General features: G+C 39.9%; 1 protein-coding gene across 2 annotated transcripts; it reads left to right on the top strand.

The window, feature by feature from the left end:
• On the top strand, positions 7,866–21,698 carry LOC109235771 (protein TPR2-like). 2 transcript variants are annotated; one of them, XM_019402013.1, is made up of 26 exons: positions 7,866–8,068; positions 8,269–8,797; positions 9,185–9,364; positions 9,454–9,567; positions 9,652–9,810; positions 10,747–10,924; positions 11,043–11,169; positions 11,266–11,375; positions 11,495–11,633; positions 11,852–11,961; positions 12,373–12,442; positions 12,546–12,619; positions 12,714–12,809; positions 12,941–13,036; positions 13,200–13,327; positions 15,959–16,193; positions 16,282–16,446; positions 16,570–16,677; positions 16,807–16,953; positions 17,481–17,591; positions 17,690–17,872; positions 18,051–18,179; positions 18,966–19,061; positions 19,283–19,468; positions 20,112–20,284; positions 21,231–21,698. In XM_019402013.1, the coding sequence occupies exons 2-26, from the start codon at positions 8,718–8,720 to the stop codon at positions 21,445–21,447; spliced, it is 3,411 nt and encodes a 1,136-aa protein (XP_019257558.1). In that variant the 5' UTR covers positions 7,866–8,068; positions 8,269–8,717; the 3' UTR covers positions 21,448–21,698. The 2 variants fall into 2 exon arrangements, with proteins under 2 accessions (XP_019257558.1, XP_019257557.1); XM_019402012.1 differs by having other exon boundaries at positions 21,228–21,698.

Raw genomic sequence — 22,450 nt, 5'->3', positions numbered from 1 at the left:
TATCATTCAAACTTGACTCCAATCATCAAAACACCTCCACCAACACCAAAACTATCAAATTACATCGGATTCAAGCCTAAGTTCTTCTAAAACTTCCGAAACACGCATTTGATCAAAAACCCGACCAAAACACCTCCGAATGACCTGAAATTTTGCACACATATCCCAAATCACCTAACGAAGCTACAACAACTCTCGGAATTCCATTCCGACCCTCGGATCAAAATCTCACCTATCAACCGGAATTTGCCAAAATACTAACTTCGCCAATTCAAGCCAAATTCTACACCGGACTTCCAAAACCAATTCCGATCACGCTCCTAAGTCACAAATCGCCTAACGAAGCTAACCAAATCATAAAAACTCCGATCCGAGCTCATATACAAATAAGTCAACTCTTGGTCAAACTTTTCAAATTCAAAGCTTTCAACTGAAACTGTTCTTTCAAATTCATTCCATATTTTCCTGAAAACCAAAACCAACGATCTACATTAGTCATAATACACAACACGGGGCAAGTAATGCCCGTGAACTGGCGATCAAAGTGCAAAAGCTCAAAACGACCGGTCGGGTCGTTACAGGCTGAAACTAGATATCCCCACCTAGAAAAATTGGCGCTCACTTGCTAAGCACCTCTAGGAAACTGAAACCATATTTTTAGTGCCATCCTATATGTGTCGTGATTACTTACCCGTTGCGAATTATAATGCATAAACCCAAACTCTCGGGATAATTAGCCAAATGGGCCGTGGAAATCAGCGGGTATGATATTGAATACAACCCCGGACAACCATTAAATCTCGAATTTTGGCAGATTCTGTGGCCGACTTTACACTGGCCCTGATACTCGAGGTCCAACGAGAGTTGTTGGTAAACTTGGGGATATCCTCGAGAATTTGGACCCTCTTTACGGACGACACCTCGAACGAAAAAGGGTCCGGACTTGGCTTCGTAGTTAAGCCCCAAACAAATATTGTAGTTAGACAATCTGTTAAGACCGTGAAATTGACTAACAACGAGGCCAATATGAGGCCATGATTGCATGTCTTGAACAAGCCAAAAGCTTGGAGGCGGAGGTGATCAAAGCCAAGTGCGACTCCCTCCTTGTTGTAAACCAAGTTAATGGGACATTCGAGGTTAGAAAAGAACGTATGCAAAGGTACCTGGATAAGTTGCAGGTAACATTACATCAATTCAATGAGTGGACCTTACAACACCTGCCCCGGGATCAAAATAGCGAGGCCGATGCCCTTTCTAACTTAGAGTCTTCGGTCGAGGACGACGATCTCAACTCGGGGGCAGTCGTGCAACTCATGAGATCGGTGGTGGAAGAAGGCCATGCCGAGATAAACTCTACAAGCCTAACTTGGGATTGGAGAAATAAATATGTTGAATATCTGAAGACTGGAAAACTTCCCCCGGATCCAAAAAAATCGAGGGCCTTGCGTACAAAGGCAGCCCGGTTTAGCTTGTCCGAAGAAGGAACCCTGTTCCGAAGAACGTTCGATGGACCACTAGCGATATGTCTGAGACTAGGAAATACCGAGTACGTTCTGAGGGAAGTTCGCGAGGGCACTTGTAGAAATCATTCAAGCACCGAATCATTGGTTCAAAAGGAGATCAGAGCTGAATACTACTGGATCGACATGGAAAAGGACGCGAAGGAGTTCGTACGAAAATGTGATGGATGCCAAAGACATGCTCCGATGATTCACCAACCCGGGGAGCTGCTGCATTTGGTTTTGTCACCATGGTCGTTCATGAAGAGGGGAATGGACATCGTTGGCCCCCTTCCATGGTCACCCGATAAGGCTCAATTTATGTTGTTTATGATTGACTATTTTTCTAAGTGGGTGAAAGCCCAGGCATACTAGAAGGTCAGGGAGATGGAAGTCATCGATTTCATTTGAGACCACATCATATTTAGGTTCGGCATGCCGGCTGAGATTGTGTGTGACAACGGGAAACAATTCATCGGCAACAAAGTGACTAAGTTTCTCAAAGACCTTAAGATCAAAAGGATTCTATAAACACCTTATCACCCTAGTGGGAACGGACAAGCAGAATCGACCAACAAAACCATACTCCAAAACCTTAAAATGTGGTTAACCGACGCCAAAGAAAAGTGGAACGAAATCCTACCCGAAGTCCTATGGGCATACCATACGACCTCGAAGTCCAATACGGGGCAACCCCGTTCTTATTGGTTTACGGCACCGAAGCTCTGATATCGGTCAAAGTTGGAGAACCAAGTATCAGATTCTGATATGCAACAAAGGAATCAAATGACGAGGCCATGAGTACAAGCTTGGAGGTATTACATGAAAGGCGCGAAGCCGACCTTGTCCGGTTGGCCGCCCAAAAACTGCGGATCGAGAGATATTACGACCGAAGGGCCAACCTTTGGCACTATAATACCGGGGACTTAGTGCTAAGGAAGGTCACATATGAGTACCCAAAACCCGAACGAAGGGAAGTTGGTGCCGAACTGTGAAGGACCATACCAAATTATCGAGATCACTGGAAAGGGATCCTATACACTCAAAACAATGAACGGCGAACAGCTACCGAACAACTGAAATATAACTCATTGAAATGATATTACTGCTAAGGTATGTCCACATTCTTTCTTTTATTTACATTTTGAGCTAACGTTTGCAGGTAACCACCTAGGAACGGTACAAAATTTTAGGTCTGAAAGCACGCGTTGCACTCTTTTTTCCTTGAACCAGTTTTGTCCCAAATGGGTTTTCCGGCAAGGTTTTTAACGAGGCATTGGATCGTGCTAACTTAGAATAGAAGGTTGGTCATGAATCGGTGTCAAAGATCGCATTAACGGTATCCGAGGCTTCTCTCTATGATCAACCTCGAATATTAGGAGACATTACCCTCAGATATCGACTTTAGCAAGGAAAGAAACTCCGTGATTGAAGGGTCTCGATCGATAGGCTTGTTGTGAGGGCCAAATGATCGAATGAACCGTTCCTGCATAGACTGTTCGAGCCTTGGCACAAAGCATGTACACATGTATAACTATTATGCATAAGAATAAAAAGAAGTCTCTTCCTTGAGGATGAACATCTTATCCTTTAAATTTTTTTCTTATATTTCTCAAGGAATTTCCTACATCCGATCCCCTAATGGTGTCGAGCCCAAGGGCCACCTCAATCGAAGTCCAAACAATCACTCTCACTCGGGGACTGCCATCAATAAACAAACTCGACCGGTCCGAGCTATCTGAGCTCAGGGGCACAAGACCTATTGGGCAACGCCAAATTGTAAAAGGCTACGGCCACCCCACTCGGGGACTATTACCTTAGGCAAGCCCGAATAACTCGGGAAAGCAAGCCCAATGGGCAACACCCAAATTAAAAAGGCTACAGCCATATTAACACGGCTCAAAGACGTCCAAGACCCGTAACAAAAACAACAAGGCCTTAAAAATTCTTAACCGGTTCTAAAAGCTACCTCGACAAACTATAATCGAAGAAAGGATAAGTACTTTGGGGAAAAAAATTCGGTCACGCCGAACCCCCACGATTCCTTAAAAACAAAATAATGTTGAAGGCAAGGCTTGTTCGAACCTCCAAGCATAACCTAACTATTTCATGCTAAGGCATTTTAATCTTTGCAAGTATAAATGAAAAAGCAAAGGAAAAAACTCAGAAATTGCTGAAGGGAAAAAAAGCTTTATATACATATCAAAAGGTTTTTACAAGGGCCAAACAACCTCGATACAAAATTTTACAAAGGACAAGCGGCCTCGACCAAAAAGTAATACGAAAACGAAAAAACAAAAACATTTGCAAAGAGCCTAAGTGGCCCGGTCTTCGTCGGGGGCTGCCTCATCACCCTTGGGGCCTTCTACGCCCTCGGATCCTCTTAAATCCTCGGAATCATCATCATCCTTGGGATAAGCCAACTTTCTGGCCTCGGCTTCAAGATCTTTGTCGCTCTCAATCTCAGCCAATAAGTCGAAACCCCGAGCATGAATTTCCTCGAGGGCCTCCCTTCGAGATTGTCGCTTCGAGTGCTTGATGATGTCCCTTGCTCGAACCTAAGCCGCCTCGGCGTCGCCCTTATAAATGACCACCATTTCGGCGGCATCGACTTTAACTACTATGGCCTCCGGCTTGGCCATCTCAAGCTCCTTGGCCAAATTTTCTCGATCGGAGACGGCCAAATTTAGCTAGGACTGGAGATCCTCGATCTTTTTGGCCTGACCAAGGCCTTTTCCTTTATAGCTCAGAGCTGGACCTCAGCAAAGCCTATTGTGCACGGGCAGTCTCCCTTTCTGAGGCTAAGCGGCCCATGTTTTGTTTCTATTCTTTGGACTCGGCCTTTACCGCATCCACCTCTACCCGGAGTTGCTCGATCTGATCGAGCTTCTTTTGGACCTGCAGGTTCGGACCGTTAGCCACCGTGTTTGACTCATCTCACTAACCTCAAATACTCTCTTTACCTGCTCGACCAGGTCAGCATGCTCCTTTCGAACCGCCTCTAGCTCAACTTGGAATTTCTTAACCTCCCCTCCCCACGTTGCTCGTTGAGAAGTTTGTAAGCATCCCTCTTCTCAGTGAGCCCTCGAACCTCGACCTCATTTTGGTTTAACTCTTCTCGATATCGGAGAAAAGTCTCGTGATGAAGCACTGAGGCCACAAACACAGAGAAAAAAGTTATGATTATTTGCGACTTAATCTGAGTACATAATAGAAGTCGTCAAGAGGCATCCAAACTTACCCGGTTTAGCGCTTGTTGTACTTCGTTGAACAGGCAGGGCGCATTCACCTCGTTCATCTTAGCTTGATCCTCTTCGGTCACCAGGTATCAAAGATAACTGGCAACCCCTACGGGGGGCAGAGAGGACTCGGGCATCCTCCGAGATAGACATGGTAACCGACCGCTTTCGGTCAGGATTCACACTCGGAGCTAGGAACTGGTTGACTAGTTTCGGACTTGAAGAAGGCCCGCTGATTCCCGAAGATGGACTCTTCCTTGGCACCTGTAAGTCATCCAACCCGGTGACGTCCTCCGTGGTAGTAGAGTCTTGGCCATCAAAAAAGTTGTGAAAGGGGTCTGCCACCCCTTGGGGCCCCTCGTTGGAGCGTCCTTTCAGTATCTGGGCCTCATTAATCAAGGAATCAGTAAACAAAGCTGACTAGGAGAGGCCTATCACTCCAAGTACGTCCTTCGGGGCATTGTCCTCTGGCCGAGAAGCATCGATCGCGGTCTACTTGTCGGCCTCCCTAACTTGGGGCAAAACGGACTTGCCCCTCTCTAGTTCGGAGCTCTCAGCCACTACCTTATCATCGGTCCCCCTGATTTGAGGCAATTCGCCGTCGCCTCTCTCTGGTGCAGAGGCCCCTCGTCCCTCGGACTACGACCGCACGTGGGCCACTAGTTTAGAGGCTTCTTCTTCTTTGGACTCGTCCTTCAGTTTGTGGAATGAGTCTGATGGGAGCTCTCGGGCGCTGGTGCTTTCTTTGTATTTGCGCACCAGCCTCCTCGGTCTTTCCTTCTCCGAGTTCGGAGAACCCGGAGCCCTTTTTCTCTTCTTCTCCTCACCCTGTCTTGGAGCAGGGGACTCGGCAGGACAATCCTCATCATCGGATGGATGCCTCAATGCGTTATCCTTGGAAAGACCTGCAAAGAAAAAAACTAAGTAAGGACTCAACATCACGAGGGAAACCCAAATGTTGTCCACTCAAGAAAGGAATCTCACCATGAGAACGGGCCTCCCACTGGTCCTTTGAAAGTTCATGCCATGCGGGTTCGGAATATGGCTTTTGAGAGACAATACCCTCGACCCACTCCTTGAGTCGAGGGACTGCGTTCAGGACCCGAGCAATAGTTGCATCGCCACCAAACATCGATAAGAAAGAAGGAGAAGAGAGTAAAAAATAAAATTTTTGGAAAAACGAAACGTTACTTACATTTTGTGTTTCACTTCTCGGGGAACGGCATATACTCGGCTGTGATCAGGTCTGAGGTCTTCACTCAGATAAATTGGCCTAGCCAACCTCAATCCCGATCTTCATTGATGCTCGAGAACGGGGCTTTGCTAGCCTGACGCACAAGTTTAATCAGTCCTCCCCGAAAAAATCGGGGACTGTATAGGCGTAAAAAATGGTCGACGGTGAATGAGCATCTGTCAATCTTGCTTACGAAGGACTAGAGAAGAATGACGATCCTCTAGAACGAGGGATGTATTTGACCAAGGCACACCTCATACCTTTTGCATAAGTGGATGATTACTGGGTCCGACGGGCCCAACATAAGGGGATAAGTGTAAACACTTAAGTATCCCTCGACGCGGGTAGTGATATCTTCTTCGGGCCCGGAAACCACCACGTCTTTGCCGACCTAGTTGCAGTCATTTTTGACCGTAGGGAGAATTTCTTTGGTGATCGAGCAGATGTACCTCAAGACCTTCTCACCCCGGCTCGGAATGGATGAAGGTTTTTCTACCTTAAAATCGGTGGTCACCGAGCACCCGCGAGGAATAAACGTGCTAAGAAGAGGTTCCGCCGCCGGTTCCTTGCCGACCGGCCGTGATGTGGAAGTAGTTTCTTTTTGGGGAACTATTTCTGAGACTTCGCCATTTTCTTTTAAATGGTGGGTAAAAGATGAAAAAGTGGAAGTTAAAGGGATACACTTGATGGTTTGGAGAAAAGACAAGCGAACGTTCGTACAAATATCTCAAGGAATCAGGATACAAGTGCTAGAAAATGCAGAGATTTCTAAGGAACAAGAGTAGAGAAGGTTTGGATGTAAAGTTTGAATGAATGAAGAAAGGGGTATTTATAATTTTCAAACGACGGTTCAAAGCCAGGAGTGGCCGACCAGCAACTGACGAGCATTTAATGCCATTAAGACATGACTGACGAGACGTTTCGTTCATATTGTCATTTCTGATGCGGGATATCGAGGCGGAAATCGGAAGCTCATACCATTTCTCGTCGTTTACTCTCCGAAAAACGAGGGGACTATCTGTATACGGTCAAAATCAGGCTCGTCTACTACATGACGGATCGAGCTCAAAACATGAGGGATTGAAGATCGACCCCGAGTCTCATCGAACTAGAACGCGAGTTCAAAATGTCCGTCCTCGAGAACAGTGAGTTCATGATCCCGGAATCGACCCTGACCCCGAATGAGCTCGAGGAAACATTGCTAGCATAACCAACAGAAGACCGAAATAATAGAAGGCTGAAATATCCGTAACCAATCGGGTATCACGGCTAGAATCTCGACACGTATCAATAAGGAGCCGAAAAATCAACAAATCAAGAGATTTTTACCTTTTATAGAATTGTACCTAAAGTAGGATTCCCCTACTATATAAACGGGGCATGATTACTTGTAAAACACATTATAACAATCATTCAAAGGCAATATATTATTTTTCTCATTAAACTCTTATTTTATCCGTATCCTGATATCGATCGAAGTTCATCTTGTTCAAGGGTGACCTCTCTCAAGGCCGTAACTGTTCAATTCGTGTGGTTTGAATTTACTTTATCATGCTCTATTTTAATTGCTATTCAATTCATTGCTTTGTGTCAATTTAATCCATGTATCCTTAACATCACATACAAATTTAATTGTTATCCGATTTTGAGGGTAAACAATAAGTAAGTCTCCTTCTAATGATGTAGGCTCCAACGCGGGTACCAAATACCATGTGGAAAACAAAAAAACCATCATCACAACCTACTGTGCCATTCTCTATTCTCACCACCATGTCATTTTATCAATCTGCAAAGAATTTGAGATCACACATGTGTTTTGAAAATGAAAAATCTTAAACCCAACAAAAACCCAGCCACCCACCCTCTATATAGAACTCATACTATAAATATAGAAAGAGAAAAAAAAAAAAAGAGTGATTACGAAGAAGGGAAGAAAGAGAAGTAGGAGTAGTGGATGGTTGTCTGCTGAGAAAAAAGGAGAAAAAAGAAAAAAGGAAGTCCCTTTCAGTATTAGTCCTCTCTTCTACAGAGGGAAAAAAACAAAAAAACCCTAGCTTTTGCATTGTTAAAACATCTTGTGGGGTTGTCACAAACAAGTAAAGTACCTCTAACTCTTCAAAATATGCATTCTTGTTTAGATATTTCACATACCCAGATCTGAAAAATATTACCTTTTGCTCTCATTATTGGTAGTTTATGATAAAATGAGTTCTTTAGAGAAAAACTGAAGTGGGGTTCTTTTTTTCTTTAATGTATTGGGTAGCTTAACGATTGCATTTTTCTGACTCTGTTTTAGGAATTTGAGGATTTTGGAGGAGCTCATTTTCCAAGAAAGTTGCGGACTTTGCTTTGTGGGCGCTTTGATTGGGGTTTGGCGTGTCGCATCTTCTTGGGATTTGTATTGAATTCATTGATTTGAGAGGTTTAAGTGAATGATTCTTTTTTTGCACTACTCTTTGGTGGTGAAGCTGAAAGAGCAAAGTTTCAAGTGATATTTGTTGGACCTAAGTGTTAGTACATTGTGTTTCTGCTTATAATGGTAATTATTTGTGCAATGTTGTGAGAAATTTGAGCACTCAGAAGACATATTCTTGGTTGTTGGGGAAATGATCTAAATTAAGTAGGTGATTACTTGGAGTAAAGGGGCTCTATTGGTGGAAAACCTGGGTTACTTTTTATTTGCTTCTGCTAATTAACATCCAAACATTTGCACTGGAGTGGCTAGGAGTTCCTGGAGCTGTCACCATGTCTTCCTTAAGTAGGGAACTGGTTTTCTTGATCCTCCAGTTTTTGGATGAGGAGAAGTTCAAAGAGGCAGTTCATAAGTAAGTTTCCTTTTTATACGCCGTTTATTGTTAAAATTCAAATGCCTATATAGTCTAGCGTATGAAAAGTGATTATGGATTCTATGGTTGGTTTTCCATTTTCTAGTTCGTTTCGATTTAGACCCGATGAATTATGTAGTCAATTGATCGCCTTGAGTCAGACACGGACTTGTGCTGCTTACAGGATTTTCAGTTTAATAATGAAATATTAAGAATGTTTATTTTTAGGTTATTTGTTTTTACATTCTCTCATTTCCTCATTTAGCTTGAGTCTAGACAACCAGTTAGATGACATAACTTTTACTTAGTACCAAGGGGGTAATGTTAGTTCTCTTGTTTTTTGTAAAGTTCCATTTTACCATGAGATTGCGTGAATATTAACTTTAGGTTGGAGCAAGAATCTGGTTTCTTCTTCAATATGAAATACTTTGAGGATCAAGTGCAAGCTGGCGAATGGGATGAAGTTGAGCGATACCTAAGTGGGTTCACAAAGGTTGAGGACAACCGCTATTCAATGAAGATCTTCTTCGAAATAAGAAAGCAAAAATATCTTGAAGCTCTTGACAAGTGAGTTCAAATGCCATTCACCATTAAATACTTGATCAAAAAATCTACACCTCTAATCATTTGGTTGGTTTTGGAAACGTATTTGTCAGGAATGATCGAGTAAAAGCAGTTGAGATTCTTGTGAAGGACCTTAAGGTTTTTGCTTCTTTTAATGAAGATCTTTTCAAGGAGATCACTCAGTTACTGACTCTTGACAATTTTAGGTATTATATTTTGACATTTGAAGTGTGATGTGTGCTCTCTTCATTTGTTGAAGATTGGTTGAAAATCTTTTGTTGTGTCCCTAGGCAGAACGAGCAGCTTTCCAAATATGGTGATACAAAGTCAGCAAGAAATATTATGCTGGTAGAACTAAAAAAGCTTATAGAGGCAAATCCTTTGTTCCGTGACAAGTTAACTTTTCCTTCTTTCAAAGCTTCACGACTGCGGACATTGATTAATCAGAGGTGCTATGCTAATGTGAACATTATGTCTTTCATTTTATCCGCTGAGGTTCTCCATCTTGGGATATTTATATGCTTCTTATATTTCTTATTCGTATGTGAGAGATTTTTGGAATAATTTTTTTTACCATCAATTCTTTTAAAATTGCCTCAAATAGAAAGCGCCAAGTAAGTTAGTTTCAATCCCTAGCTGAGCTGATACAAATTAAAATGCAGAAATTAAAGAAACACGGATAAAAAGGATAGAAATTGAGACTAGACCCAAATAAGGTGCATTTTCAAACAATTGATATAACCAACCACCCAACAATAACAAGACTTATAGTACCTAATCTGTAGGATATACCCTCAAGTGGAAGGATTTCCACTCGAAAACACACTTGAAAAGTTATCATCAACAATGGCAAACCACCATTGCAATCTCACAAAGAGAACTCAATAATCATCAATGTAGTCTAACCCTAAAATGAGAACTTAAGGACTATTTATAGTTTTATTCTAGGGTGGGTTTTTGGCTAACATGATACCTGGCACTTTACCTAAGGAACTTAAGTGTAGTCACTATTTACAAAGGATGACCAAATTACAAGTATAGCCGACACTTTCAAATGTGGTCTCCAATTGTTGGTCAAATTGCACATGTAGCTGCCCAATTACGAAAGTAGCCTCCAATTGGAAATCCGAAGTGATTGGTGGCTACCTTGATTGGTATCATGAGCAACGGCATGGTGGGTCCATGATTCCGCCACTGCTAATCACAATTGCTTGTTGCTGTTAGCTGTTGATATCTATAGAAGGGGATGACATCCCCTTCTGTGATAATATGATTTTCTTGTTAAGACTACATTATTATTATTATTATTTTTCTTCTTAAGTAACCTCTTTCCCAATCATAGATATTATACTACATTATTAAGTTTTATGTGATTTGAATTTCAGTCTTAACTGGCAGCATCAGCTATGCAAGAATCCACGTCCAAACCCTGATATTAAAACACTATTTACTGATCATACTTGTGCTTCTAGCAATGGAACTCGGCCTCCTCCTCCTGTAAATGCACCGCTTGGTGGACCAGTTCCAAAACCTGGGGCATTTCCTCCTCTTGGAGCTCACAGTGTGAGTGGAGTTCATTAAACATGTTATTATCTTAATAACAGAACTTCTTACTTTTCTGCTAACTGTTTTTTTAAATATTCCACATAGTGTCTCAGTTGTTTTAGTTTTCTTAATGCAGCCATTCCAACCAGTTGTTTCTCCTTCACCAAGTGCCATTGCAGGGTGGATGTCAAGTGCAAATCCTAATATACCTCATCCTGCTGTTGCTCCAGGCCCCCCTGGACTTGTGCAGGCTCCTGGTGCTGGTCTGTTATATTCTTATTGGTTTGGTGGAAATTGTGGTTGCTTTTCCAGAAAGTTACTATTTTCTTAACTAAAGTTGTCTATTGTAATGTCGTCAGCTGCCTTTCTAAAACATCCAAGAACTACCCCAGGGGGTCCTGGAATGGACTATCAAATGGCGGATTCAGAGCATTTGATGAAACGAATGCGTGCTGGTCAATCTGATGATGTGAGTTTGAAGCGAGACAGAAGTAGAAAGTTCGCAAGATTACCTTACCTGAGTTATTAAATAACCTCCTTTTAACTGATTAACAAGGCAAGCAAACACAACCTTTTGTTATTTTCCAGGTATCCTTTTCTGGTTCAACTCATCCTCCCCATATGTATTCACTGGATGACCTTCCCAAAACTGTTGTGCGGAATCTTAGCCAAGGATCCAATGTTATGAGCATGGATTTCCATCCACAACAACAGACGGTTCTTCTAGGTTGATTCTGAATGATCCCTTTATAGTTTATAGTTAGTATGGGAAGGGTTACTTATCACCTGTTGGATGTTTATGTGCATATTACTGTTAAAGAATGTGATTTATCATTTAAGTACTTTGTAGATGAGATCATGAGATCCATGTTTGGGAAGGGAGCGTTGTGTGGTCTCGAATTTCTATTGATCCTAATTTCCATTTTTTCCTGTATCTCCATGTAGTCGGAACCAATGTTGGTGACATTAGCATTTGGGAAGTTGGATCTCGAGAGCGGTTAGTGCATAAGACCTTCAAGGTTTGGGATATATCTGCATGCTCAATGCCATTCCAGGTGGGTATTTCTTGCAGTTTCTGAATTCCAATATGCTTATTTGATCCCCCAATTAGTGAAATTATTTTGTTTTCTAATCCATCATAATTTACTTAGACTCCCATCCCCTAAAGTGAGATATCAAACTAATTCAGAATTACTATATATTATTTGGTTCGGCATGTCATCTTTCAGTGAACTACTTTACTTTACATATTAACAATATTTTTTGAACATAAATCTAAATACGCCTCAATAAACAACTCCAAATACTCTTTTCTTATTTTTCAGAATTATTATTAGGATTCATTTTTTTTCGGGATGGAAGAAATATATTTACTCAATTTAGCATATTTCTCCTTTTTCTTCTTTGGGTTGTGAGATTCACTTTTTGCATCCCAAATTGACATACTTTGGTTGCTTATCATTCAGACAGCTTTAGTCAAAGATACCACTATATCAGTCAATCGATGTGTATGGGGCCCAGATGGTTCTATACTTGGTAAGGCAGACTTTAATTGGTTCATCTTTTCTTTTCTGTGATAAATTTTTGTAGCTTTAGGAACTCAACTGTACCCATTATTCTGTCATTTTGCTTTCTGTAGGAGTTGCTTTTTCGAAGCACATTATTCAAATATATACATACAGCCCAGCAGGAGAATTGAGACAGCATCTAGAAGTAAGCCGTGCAAAGACGCTGTCCTCTTGCACTCACATCCTCACATCAATAATCACATAACTCATCAAGTCTTCATTATTCTTTCGTGTTATAGATTGATGCTCATGCTGGTGGCGTTAATGATATTGCTTTTGCCCACCCTAATAAGCAACTCTGCATAGTAACATGCGGGGATGACAAAACAATCAAGGTTTGCTCCTGAATGATAACATATTATTGGTTTTATGATTTCCTTTATAAAATAAAGAAAATAATTAGTACTATTATAATTCCAAAATTCTGTAGGATTCTTTCTTCATTATTTGCTTTCTTATAAAACAGGTCTGGGATGCAGTAGGTGGTCGTAGACAATATATGTTTGAGGGGCATGAAGCTCCTGTATATTCTGTCTGCCCTCACTATAAAGAGAATATACAGGTAAACCAATTGCATTGTGTGGTTAATTTTCACAATATTGACTCTCAGGCTGCTAAATGACTTTCATTGGGTTTCTTAAATGAGAGTCAAGGTAGTCTTATCTTATAATTTTATGATTTTTCTGTCCGATAAAGAAGACTATTTTCTGAATTTATATTTGCAGTTTATTTTCTCTACGGCCATTGATGGTAAAATAAAAGCCTGGCTGTACGATTGCATGGGATCAAGAGTAGATTATGATGCCCCCGGTCTTTGGTGCACAACAATGGCATATAGTGCTGATGGAACGAGGTTGGTCCAAAAGCCAGTATAGTTTGATCCTTGTTTAGTAAGTGACCTTATTTGTTCCAAACAAGTTAGGAAGCTTTTACTATTTTTATGCAATGCATGTAATCTTGCCGCAGCTATTTCTTCGATAAGATCTTATCCTTGTGATGCAATGTTTGGTAATACATTTTATTTCTCCATCGTTCTGCCAAGCTAAAGTACCATAATGATTCTAGAATCTACTACTTCTTTAACTTCAAATTTGGTATAACCCCATTTGTTTTATTGTTGTAATGTTGCCAAATTTTCTCACTATTCCTGTTCTTTTTTGTGTTATGTTTCTGCACTTTCTTTTTGTCTCTTGTACTTGTCCTCTGCAGTACTTTTGAGTTTTGACAAGTAACATATCTTTGTTCCACCAAACCACATCAAGGAAGTGCAAACTAGTATAGCTTACAGAAACTCGGGTTTCCTTTATAAATTTAGGCAAAAAGAATTCAAGCAGGTTGTCTTAATTCGTCATCATTCATCTGTGGAATCAATGATATGTTTGAAGTATTGGAAGACTTCAATCTTTCTGTTTTAGCTTGATAAATTTGAATTTTTTCCTCCATGAAATTTCTTCAGCTTTGACGATTTCCTGGAGCTCCTCTTCCCACCTTAATTTGGACACAGCTTCTCATCAGATAGCACCCTGCATTATTAATTTTTTGTAGGTTTGTAGTTATTTTAGGATCATTCCTCCTCCTTGTCCAGGTTTTCAATTATTTTCAAGTTCCTGTCTTTTAAATTCTCCTTCAGCAGCTATAATTTTAGAAGAAGGATGTAGTCAGGTATCCCCTGATCTCAAAAGAATCCTCGCCGTGTCACCATTTAAACTAATCGTTTTGTCGCCAGCCAGATTTTCTAAAATTGAATAGGTTTTTTTTATCCCATGACCCCAACTTAGTATAATTAGATTTTGGTCCGTGACAACTTTAGGAAGGTAGGCTTGTCAAATCCATCATCATATTCAATTATGGATACGTCTATTCTCGAGGCTGGCAGTGAGTTATACCCCTTGAATCAAGTATATTTCCTCTGTGTAATGGAGAATCCAACTACTCCAAATCCTCTATCAGGTTTTGAGCCCGTCTGAACATAGAATTTTTTTTCCTTTTTTCCAAAAGAAATTCATTTTTTTTCGAAATCAGCGTTTGTTCATAAAATTTTCAATTTTCACTTGAAGATGCATTTTGGAAATTTTTGAAAATTTGAAATACTCCAAAAAGCTGTTTTTCAAAATTTTCACTCAAATCTCTCACAAAACTTCAAAAACAACCCAAACTGAAATTTATGTCCAAACACAACTCCAAATTTCAAATACCATTTTCACTATTTTTTGGAATTTTACAATTCTTATGTCCAAACGCCTACTTTGAAAATTGCCTATAGCTTGGAATGTCCGCCTTTTATGCTCCTTCCTGTCTAAATTTGATGACATCGCTACCGAAGGGGAGGACCAACATCTTCTTATCGCTGCCAGTTCAAACATAATTGGTTCCTCTGTTTTCTCTAACTGTGGCCTTGGGGACCCACGGGGAATTTTTTACTTTGCTAGACAGGAGAATAGATGCAGACTAGTGGCTGCAAATGGTCATTGCAAGTCCAGTCTCTTTATTCAACAATTCCACTATACTTCCTTTACAGCCAATTTCTTCCAAAAAGCCCCCCCAAAAAAAACAATTGATCTGAATAGTTCATCAATGTTGGCCCAGTTGAGCCTTGTCCATGCTCAATCCTGATGTACTAGACCTTCAACTTGACCCTATCTTAGCTATATAATCCTCCCAGTCTAATTCGACCAGCAAGCCCACCCTAATGCCCCCGCTCCAGATCTTACTGCTGGCTTTGAGCTCGCCTTGTTGGTCAAGTTCAATTCATTTCGCATCCAAAAAGTCACAAAAATCTACCCATGTATTTGTCCACATTTTTTGAACCAATGGTATGTCTCAATGGTCCATCTTAGTCTCTTTCCTAACAGTAAAAGCCAGCTCTTCATGTTGGAGTCAATAGTTTGATAATTCTCCTCCTTTCCTTTCTGCTGTTAAGTCAGTATCCATTACAACAAATTATCTGTAGCTTCTTTTGGCAGATGTTAGCAAATGTATGCCTTTACCTCCCATAATTCACATTAATCTCAAGCATCTTTAATTCCTTTTCTGTTTGGTGATTTCATTAGCGGTCTTCTTCCTCTTAACTCTAACTTCATTTTCTTCATCGTATCAATTGTAGAATGCATATTTTCTCCTGGTAGCGTGCTCCCCTTGTAGATTTTCCAGAACTCATCCAAATTCCTCGGCTTTTTGAGAAGCCCTTCATTGGCACTCTATCAAACATACCATTGCCCTTAAGTTATGGGTACTCCAGTCCCTATGGCAAAACATGACTCTATTGCAGGAGGACTCGTCGGGTTGAGTTTATACTCAAAAGGTGCCATGGTAAAAGATTAAGCACCATGGTGAATGAGTTAAAGGTGCTTATTGAAGGGAGAAAAATTGAATTGGAAAGAGGCCTATGGATTTATTATTGATGCTATAAAAGACTCAAACAAAACTAACTTGTTTGCATTTGATGTATTCATAGTCATTCTTGACTTTTCCCATCTTCTTTCAGACTTTTCTCGTGTGGCACAAGTAAAGAAGGTGAATCCCACCTTGTAGAGTGGAATGAGAGTGAAGGAGCAATCAAGAGGACGTACTCTGGCTTTAGAAAGCGTTCATTAGGTGTTGTGCAGTTTGACACAACAAAGAATCGTTTCTTAGCTGCTGGTGATGAGTTCCAGATAAAGTTTTGGGATATGGATAATAACAACATGCTTACATCTACTGATGGCGATGGTGGATTGCCTGTTAGTATTGCTATTTTTTGAATTCATTTGTTTGATAGAGGACATATTATTGAAACTGAGAATTTGTGAACTCCAATTTTCTTTTCAGGCCAGTCCTAGACTAAGATTCAATAAGGAAGGCTCCTTGCTGGCTCTCACGACGAGTGATAATGGAATCAAGGTTCTGGCAAACACTGATGGACAGCGAATGCTGAGGATGCTGGAGAGCAGGGCATTTGAGGGTTCTCGTGCGCTTTCTGAAGTCAATGTTAAGGTAGCATTTCTCCTCATTTGGGCAGTTATGATTTCTTACTATACAAGGCCCTTAACCAATTTCAGTTGTCATATTCATACCACTAAATATAATGGTTATCTTTAATCTTGATGCACACTGCAGCCTCCAATTGCTGGTTCCTTAGGTCCAATTCCTAATATATCTGGCTCTGCACCTCCAATCCTAGAACGTAGTGATAGAACTCAGCAATCAATGTCCATCGGCAATCTGGTATTTTCATTTTCCATGGTTCTCCCCCTCCCCTTTTTATGACAGGAAAGTTCTTGGTGCTTCCTGATCTTTCATCAATTGAAGTATGATTCTATGATATTTGACTTATCATGCTTGTCACATCAATAGGCCACTATGGAAAGCAGCAGAGTTCCTGACGTGAAACCTAGAATTGCAGAAAGTATGGACAAGATTAAAAGCTGGAAGGTCTCTGACATTGCTGACTCATCTCAGCTTAAAACGCTAAAGTTGCCAGACCCTCTGTCAGCCAGCAAGGTTGTTATAAAACTTCATCTTCATTTTTAATTTCACTTGCTTGTGGTAGTTTTTCTTTTGAAGACTAGATCTGGTGGCCTTTTGTCATAACCCTTTTGTTGAATTGTGTTATGACAACCTCATATAAAAGACTGATAGGTAGACAGATATATTATTTACTAAATTATATCTCGAATAGGTCCTCTCATGTGCCAATTGTTTTTCATGGCCAAGCACGCGTAGACTCTTTTTTGATGAATGGTGACGGAGAGACTTTAACCTAGGATCTCTGCTTGCTCTAATACCGCTGAGTTGTGTGACGACCTCATTAATAGCTTAAGCTGTTAGATGGGCCATTCTTTATTTACTCAACTAGATTTCAACAACTCTTAATTGTTCCTGGCCACTAGTGTTGAATCTCCTACTGCTTGTTTAGGTCTTTCTTGACGGTATATGAATTATTGCTGTTAGTATTGTTGAGGTACATGCTTCTTCAATTGATGGTCTTCGTCAGCAACCTAAAGACATTTGAATTGTAACGATGGCAGGTGCTGCGGCTGCTTTATACAAATTCTGGGCTTGCTGTGCTGGCACTGGGCTCCAATGCCATTCATAAGCTCTGGAAATGGCAGAGAAATGAGCGAAATCCATCTGGAAAGGTTAAATTGGAGTATCAATATGGCTCGCATCAAATTTTCGCTAGTTCCTGTGGTCAGCAAATATTGACTGGTTTGCTTTCCTTATTTCTTTCTTTCAGTCCTCTGCGTCAATTGCCCCACAACTATGGCAGCCGACAAATGGAGCACTCATGTCTAACGATGTCGGTGACGCAAAATCAGCTGAAGATGCAGCTGCATGTATTGCTTTATCTAAAAATGATTCTTATGTCATGTCTGCTTCTGGTGGGAAGGTCTCCTTGTTTAACATGATGACTTTTAAGGTTTGTTGACCCTCTCTTGGAAAAGGAATGGAAGATCTAGTTTAGTTCTTGAGCGAAAATTCGTCAACTTTTTTTTCTTTTGTTATTATGTACAAAATTGATTTTTCCTTTCTTTTCCAGAATTAATTTTGATGATGATAAATTGGTTTATCTGAACTGACACATGAACTCTGGTTAGGTGATGACAACTTTCATGCCGCCACCTCCTGCAGCCACCTATTTGGCATTTCATCCTCAAGATAACAACGTTATCGCTGTAGGAATGGAGGACTCCACTATCCAGATATACAATGTTAGGGTTGATGAGGTACTTCCTTTTTTCTCTTCTTTTTTTGTGTGTGTTTGGTCCTAGGTTGCATATCTCATTTCGAAGTGACAGTATTGCGTATTTAAATTCTCACTGTTTGTTCTGATACTGAAACTTATCTTTGTAGCTTCTATGCTCTCCTCTTTCTCCTCCCCTTTTTTACAATGGTTATTAGCTATGTTTGGTAGGAGTATCCTCATACATATTTGTCTTTAAATATGCCAGCTAACAACCCCGAGTTTACATTGGACTTCATTATTTTAGTAAAGTTTTAGATAAATAGTTGGAAGAATGAGTTCTTATGCTATGTTTGGTTTTGGGTTGTAAAGAGGAAGGATTGCCGGAGTGGGGCTAAATGTCGAGGGATAAGGTTTCACTCGTTTGTGAAGGAAGTAAAAATGGAGGTGTTGGTTGCCCTCCACGTTAGCATTATCAATTCATTAAAACTGGACGGAGCGTGAAAGTATAATATCCTTACTTATCTTTTATTCGTAGACAATTGGATGTTAATTGTTAATATTTCACAGTAACCTTTTTATCCTTTACCCTCAAAATAAACACACTTTTAAGGTCAGCAATATATAGATGCCATCAATATCAAAGCAAGAGTGTTATTTCATTATATTTCTCTCAAGCGCTATGCTTATCAACTTCGTTTTCTATTTTCCTCAAGCGCTATGCTTATCAACTTCGTTTTCTATTTTCCTTATTCCTGCATGTCCTTTAGAATTTTCTAGTAATGGATCTTTTCTGTTTGCTTCTTTATGGTTATCTGATCTGTCATAGGTCAAAACCAAGCTCAAGGGTCACCAGAAACGGATCACGGGCCTTGCATTTTCACAGAGTTTGAATGTACTGGTATCTTCAGGTGCAGATGCACAGGCAAGTTGGTGGTTTTCTCCTCTTTGCCTTAATTTTGCCTTCTTGCGTTCATTTCCTTTTTGAGGCACAGCACTGCTGGTATGCATGAGTCTTGGTTGTTATTCCTTTAGGCTGGGCAAGCTTCTATCGCAACCTTACAATCTTGATGCTATAGTAGTAATGTTGTATAATTTCAATGACATGCTAATAGCTTGATGTTTGGTGCTTGTTCTGCGATGCAGCTATGTATCTGGAGTGTTGATGGCTGGGAAAAGAAAAAAGCAAGGCCTATCCAAGTGCCGCCAGGTCACCAAGGTCCCTTAGTTGGAGAAACTAGAGTCCAATTCCATAATGACCAATCTCATATATTAGTAGTTCATGAAAGCCAAATTGGAATCTATGATACCCAACTTGAATGTCTGCGTGCAGTAAGTCTTCACATTAATTTATTGTATTTTGTTTTAAAATACACATAGAGTTTGTATTGATTGCTTAGAAATCAAGTGATTTATGTTGACTTAATTCCCTTTTCAGAGCCCAATTCCATAATGACCAAATTTGTTTCTAAATGTGCATAGAGTTTGGGAATGGTTATTTTATATATTGGTGGTTCTTGTTTGTTTAGAGTTAGTATCCTGTGTTACAAAGCTTAACTGTATTTCAAGAGTATGATCGAAAATAAATCATTAAGCACTTTTATTTGAGAAGGATAACAGTAAATAATCATTAAGCACTTAGGATCTATAAAGCAATGCTAACCAGAGTTGCTGTGGACTAAGTGCAGTTATCTTTGTTCTTTGTTGTCCGGGTAGATAGTCATTGTTAACTCATTTGCTGTGTTGACATTTTGCTTTTCCTAGTTTCTATTTTCTGTTCTTGCTTTACATACTTTGCAGTAAGCTGCATATATATTGCTTGACATGGCTCAACAAACGAGAACTTTCATGTTGCATATTTTATTATGAACACTATACATTCATTATCATGTACTCCAGAGTTTGACGCTCGAGTTCCCTACTTTTCCTATTTCCTAGTTCACATATAAATGATTTGAGCAATAATTGGTTGCAGTGGCATCCAAGAGATTCACTCAGTGCTCCTATTTCAAGTGCTATATACTCATGTGATGGCCTGCTGGTCTTTACTGGATTCTGCGATGGTGCAATTGGAATATATGATGCAGACAGTCTCAGACTTCGATGTAGAATTGCACCCTCAGCTTACATATCTTCTTCAATTAGCAGGTATTTCATGCCTTGTTTTGTTAAATTCATTATTTCCAGGCAATACAAGCGAATCCCTAGCTCATGGGATACAAATGAAGCTGCATTTTGAAGCAATTAAAGTGAACCCAAAGCCATTAGACAGCCACTCTCTCCTTTGCCAAAATAGCACCTGCAGCTTCCCTTAGGTGTTGCAGTGGATTGATCTGATGGAAATTTGAGAGTGTGCGAGTAAGTCATTGGAATTTGCTAAATAGGAAGTTGGAAAAATTCAAAAGAACTGCTTAGTCACCTAGTCCAGCTGTAAACCTGCCCAGAGATCCTGATTTTTCTCAAGATTAGGTACAAACTTTAATAACCCCTCCCCTAAAAACCAAAAGAACAAAGGAGTTCAGGAGAAGAGGCAAGAAGAGACAAACAGATGCCTTAGTCCCAGGACAGTTTCCTATGGCAAGATTTTATCAAACATGGCACACAGACCTTGAATAGTATTATTCCAAGCGTTCACCTCTATCTTTACATTGAATATACGATGCTACATGATGCCTAAATGCTGATGCCAGATCTTAATTGATGTCTTGGAAACTTGGCTTTGTTTGGACGCCAACTTAGTGATTTGAAAATATGTCTCTAGAAAATTATGGTATGTGACTGAAAGGAATATGATTTTCTTGCATGTGTTTTTTCAAAAGGAAAATGAAATTTTGAAAAAAGAAAATGATCATTTTCACCGTAAAATTTTGCACTTTCTAGAGGACAATATTGAGGAAGATAAACTAGCTAGAAAGTTTTTGACTGAAGGAACTGTAGTTTGTTAGAACAAAGTTAGCTCTTGGATTTCAGCTTATATTTGGAAAAGAGGGTGGTAGTGACATGTGATAATGACATGCTCGTTACTCTTATCTGAATGTAGAAGTAATATTTCGGAACTGTGGCCACTAATCTGAATTTCATGTTGTTTTAGCAGCGTGAGTGGCACGGCATTTCCTGTGGTGATAACAGCACATCCATCTGATTCCAACCAATTTGCTCTTGGTATGAGTGATGGCACAGTGCATGTGATCGAGCCATCAGATGCAGAGCCCAAGTGGGGCAGTTCACCGCCTCAAGATAATGGATCTATGCCTTCTATTCCCTCAAGTTCTGCATTGAATAGTCAGCCATCAGAAACCCCTTCAAGGTGATAGGTGATAGAGAGATTACGGTGCTCACACTTGGTTCTTTTAGATTGTAAAGTTTTAACACAGCTTATTCTTTGCTCTCTCTTTTGACTATTCTTTTGGATAGACGTCATTGTACATTTTTTTTTATCAGCTGCATTTGTAGCCAGGCCATTATTTTTGTGTCTCAAATGTTTCATTGATTTCTTCCATCTTGTTTCCACTGCGAAGTTTCTGAATCATGACATGATAACCTAACTTCCTTTATATTTGCAGTTATGATTCTTGCTTTCCTTTTTAAGAACTTTAACTTTTTGATATTGACGATGTAAAGACAACTTTTTTTAACGATTAGGTCTCCTAAATGATAACTACATTCAACCGGGAGCAAAGTCAAAATGGTTCCTGTTCAGTAGACACATGATCGATTATCGGAATGAAGTTACATATTGAATACCCTAATGCTATCATGTCTTTCAGTACTGAATTTTCTTCACTTTTACAAGGATTGGTGTAGCCTGTTTTTAGACAAGAAAACATTCTTAATTCATTCTCTTTTCATTTTAGAATATGAAAACTACTACATGCCCTTTTCTGTTCTTCTCATCAATCTTAGAGGCAACAACTATCTCCTCCCCAACTACTACAAGATTCAATCTCTTTCCAGATTAGTGGTTAAATATACGAGGGTTTGCTCCCCATTTGTGCTACCACATACTCCATTATGCTCGTAAAATCGATCTAACATTATCAATTAATAGAAGAAACTTACTCGCACTTGATGTTATACATAATGTGTCTTCGAATATACTATTGTCATTGGACATAGTAAATAAATTCACATTGTCACATCAATTTATCACTTAATTTTGATTAATAATTATGGTTTGATTTAAACATCAAATGCGGGTAAATTAACCCCAACTAACTACCCCTAACGAAGTAATTTGGATCAATAGTTAATTTGCAAGCAAATTTCTATAAGGATGATAGACTGCCAGTTGTAGAATTTTGTTAATCGAAATTA

This window comes from Nicotiana attenuata, chromosome 12 (genome assembly GCF_001879085.1).
Source record: "Nicotiana attenuata strain UT chromosome 12, NIATTr2, whole genome shotgun sequence".
NCBI lineage: Eukaryota > Viridiplantae > Streptophyta > Magnoliopsida > Solanales > Solanaceae > Nicotiana > Nicotiana attenuata.
Note: the sequence above shows the minus strand (reverse complement) of the source record. Positions and strands in the feature narration are given on the sequence as shown.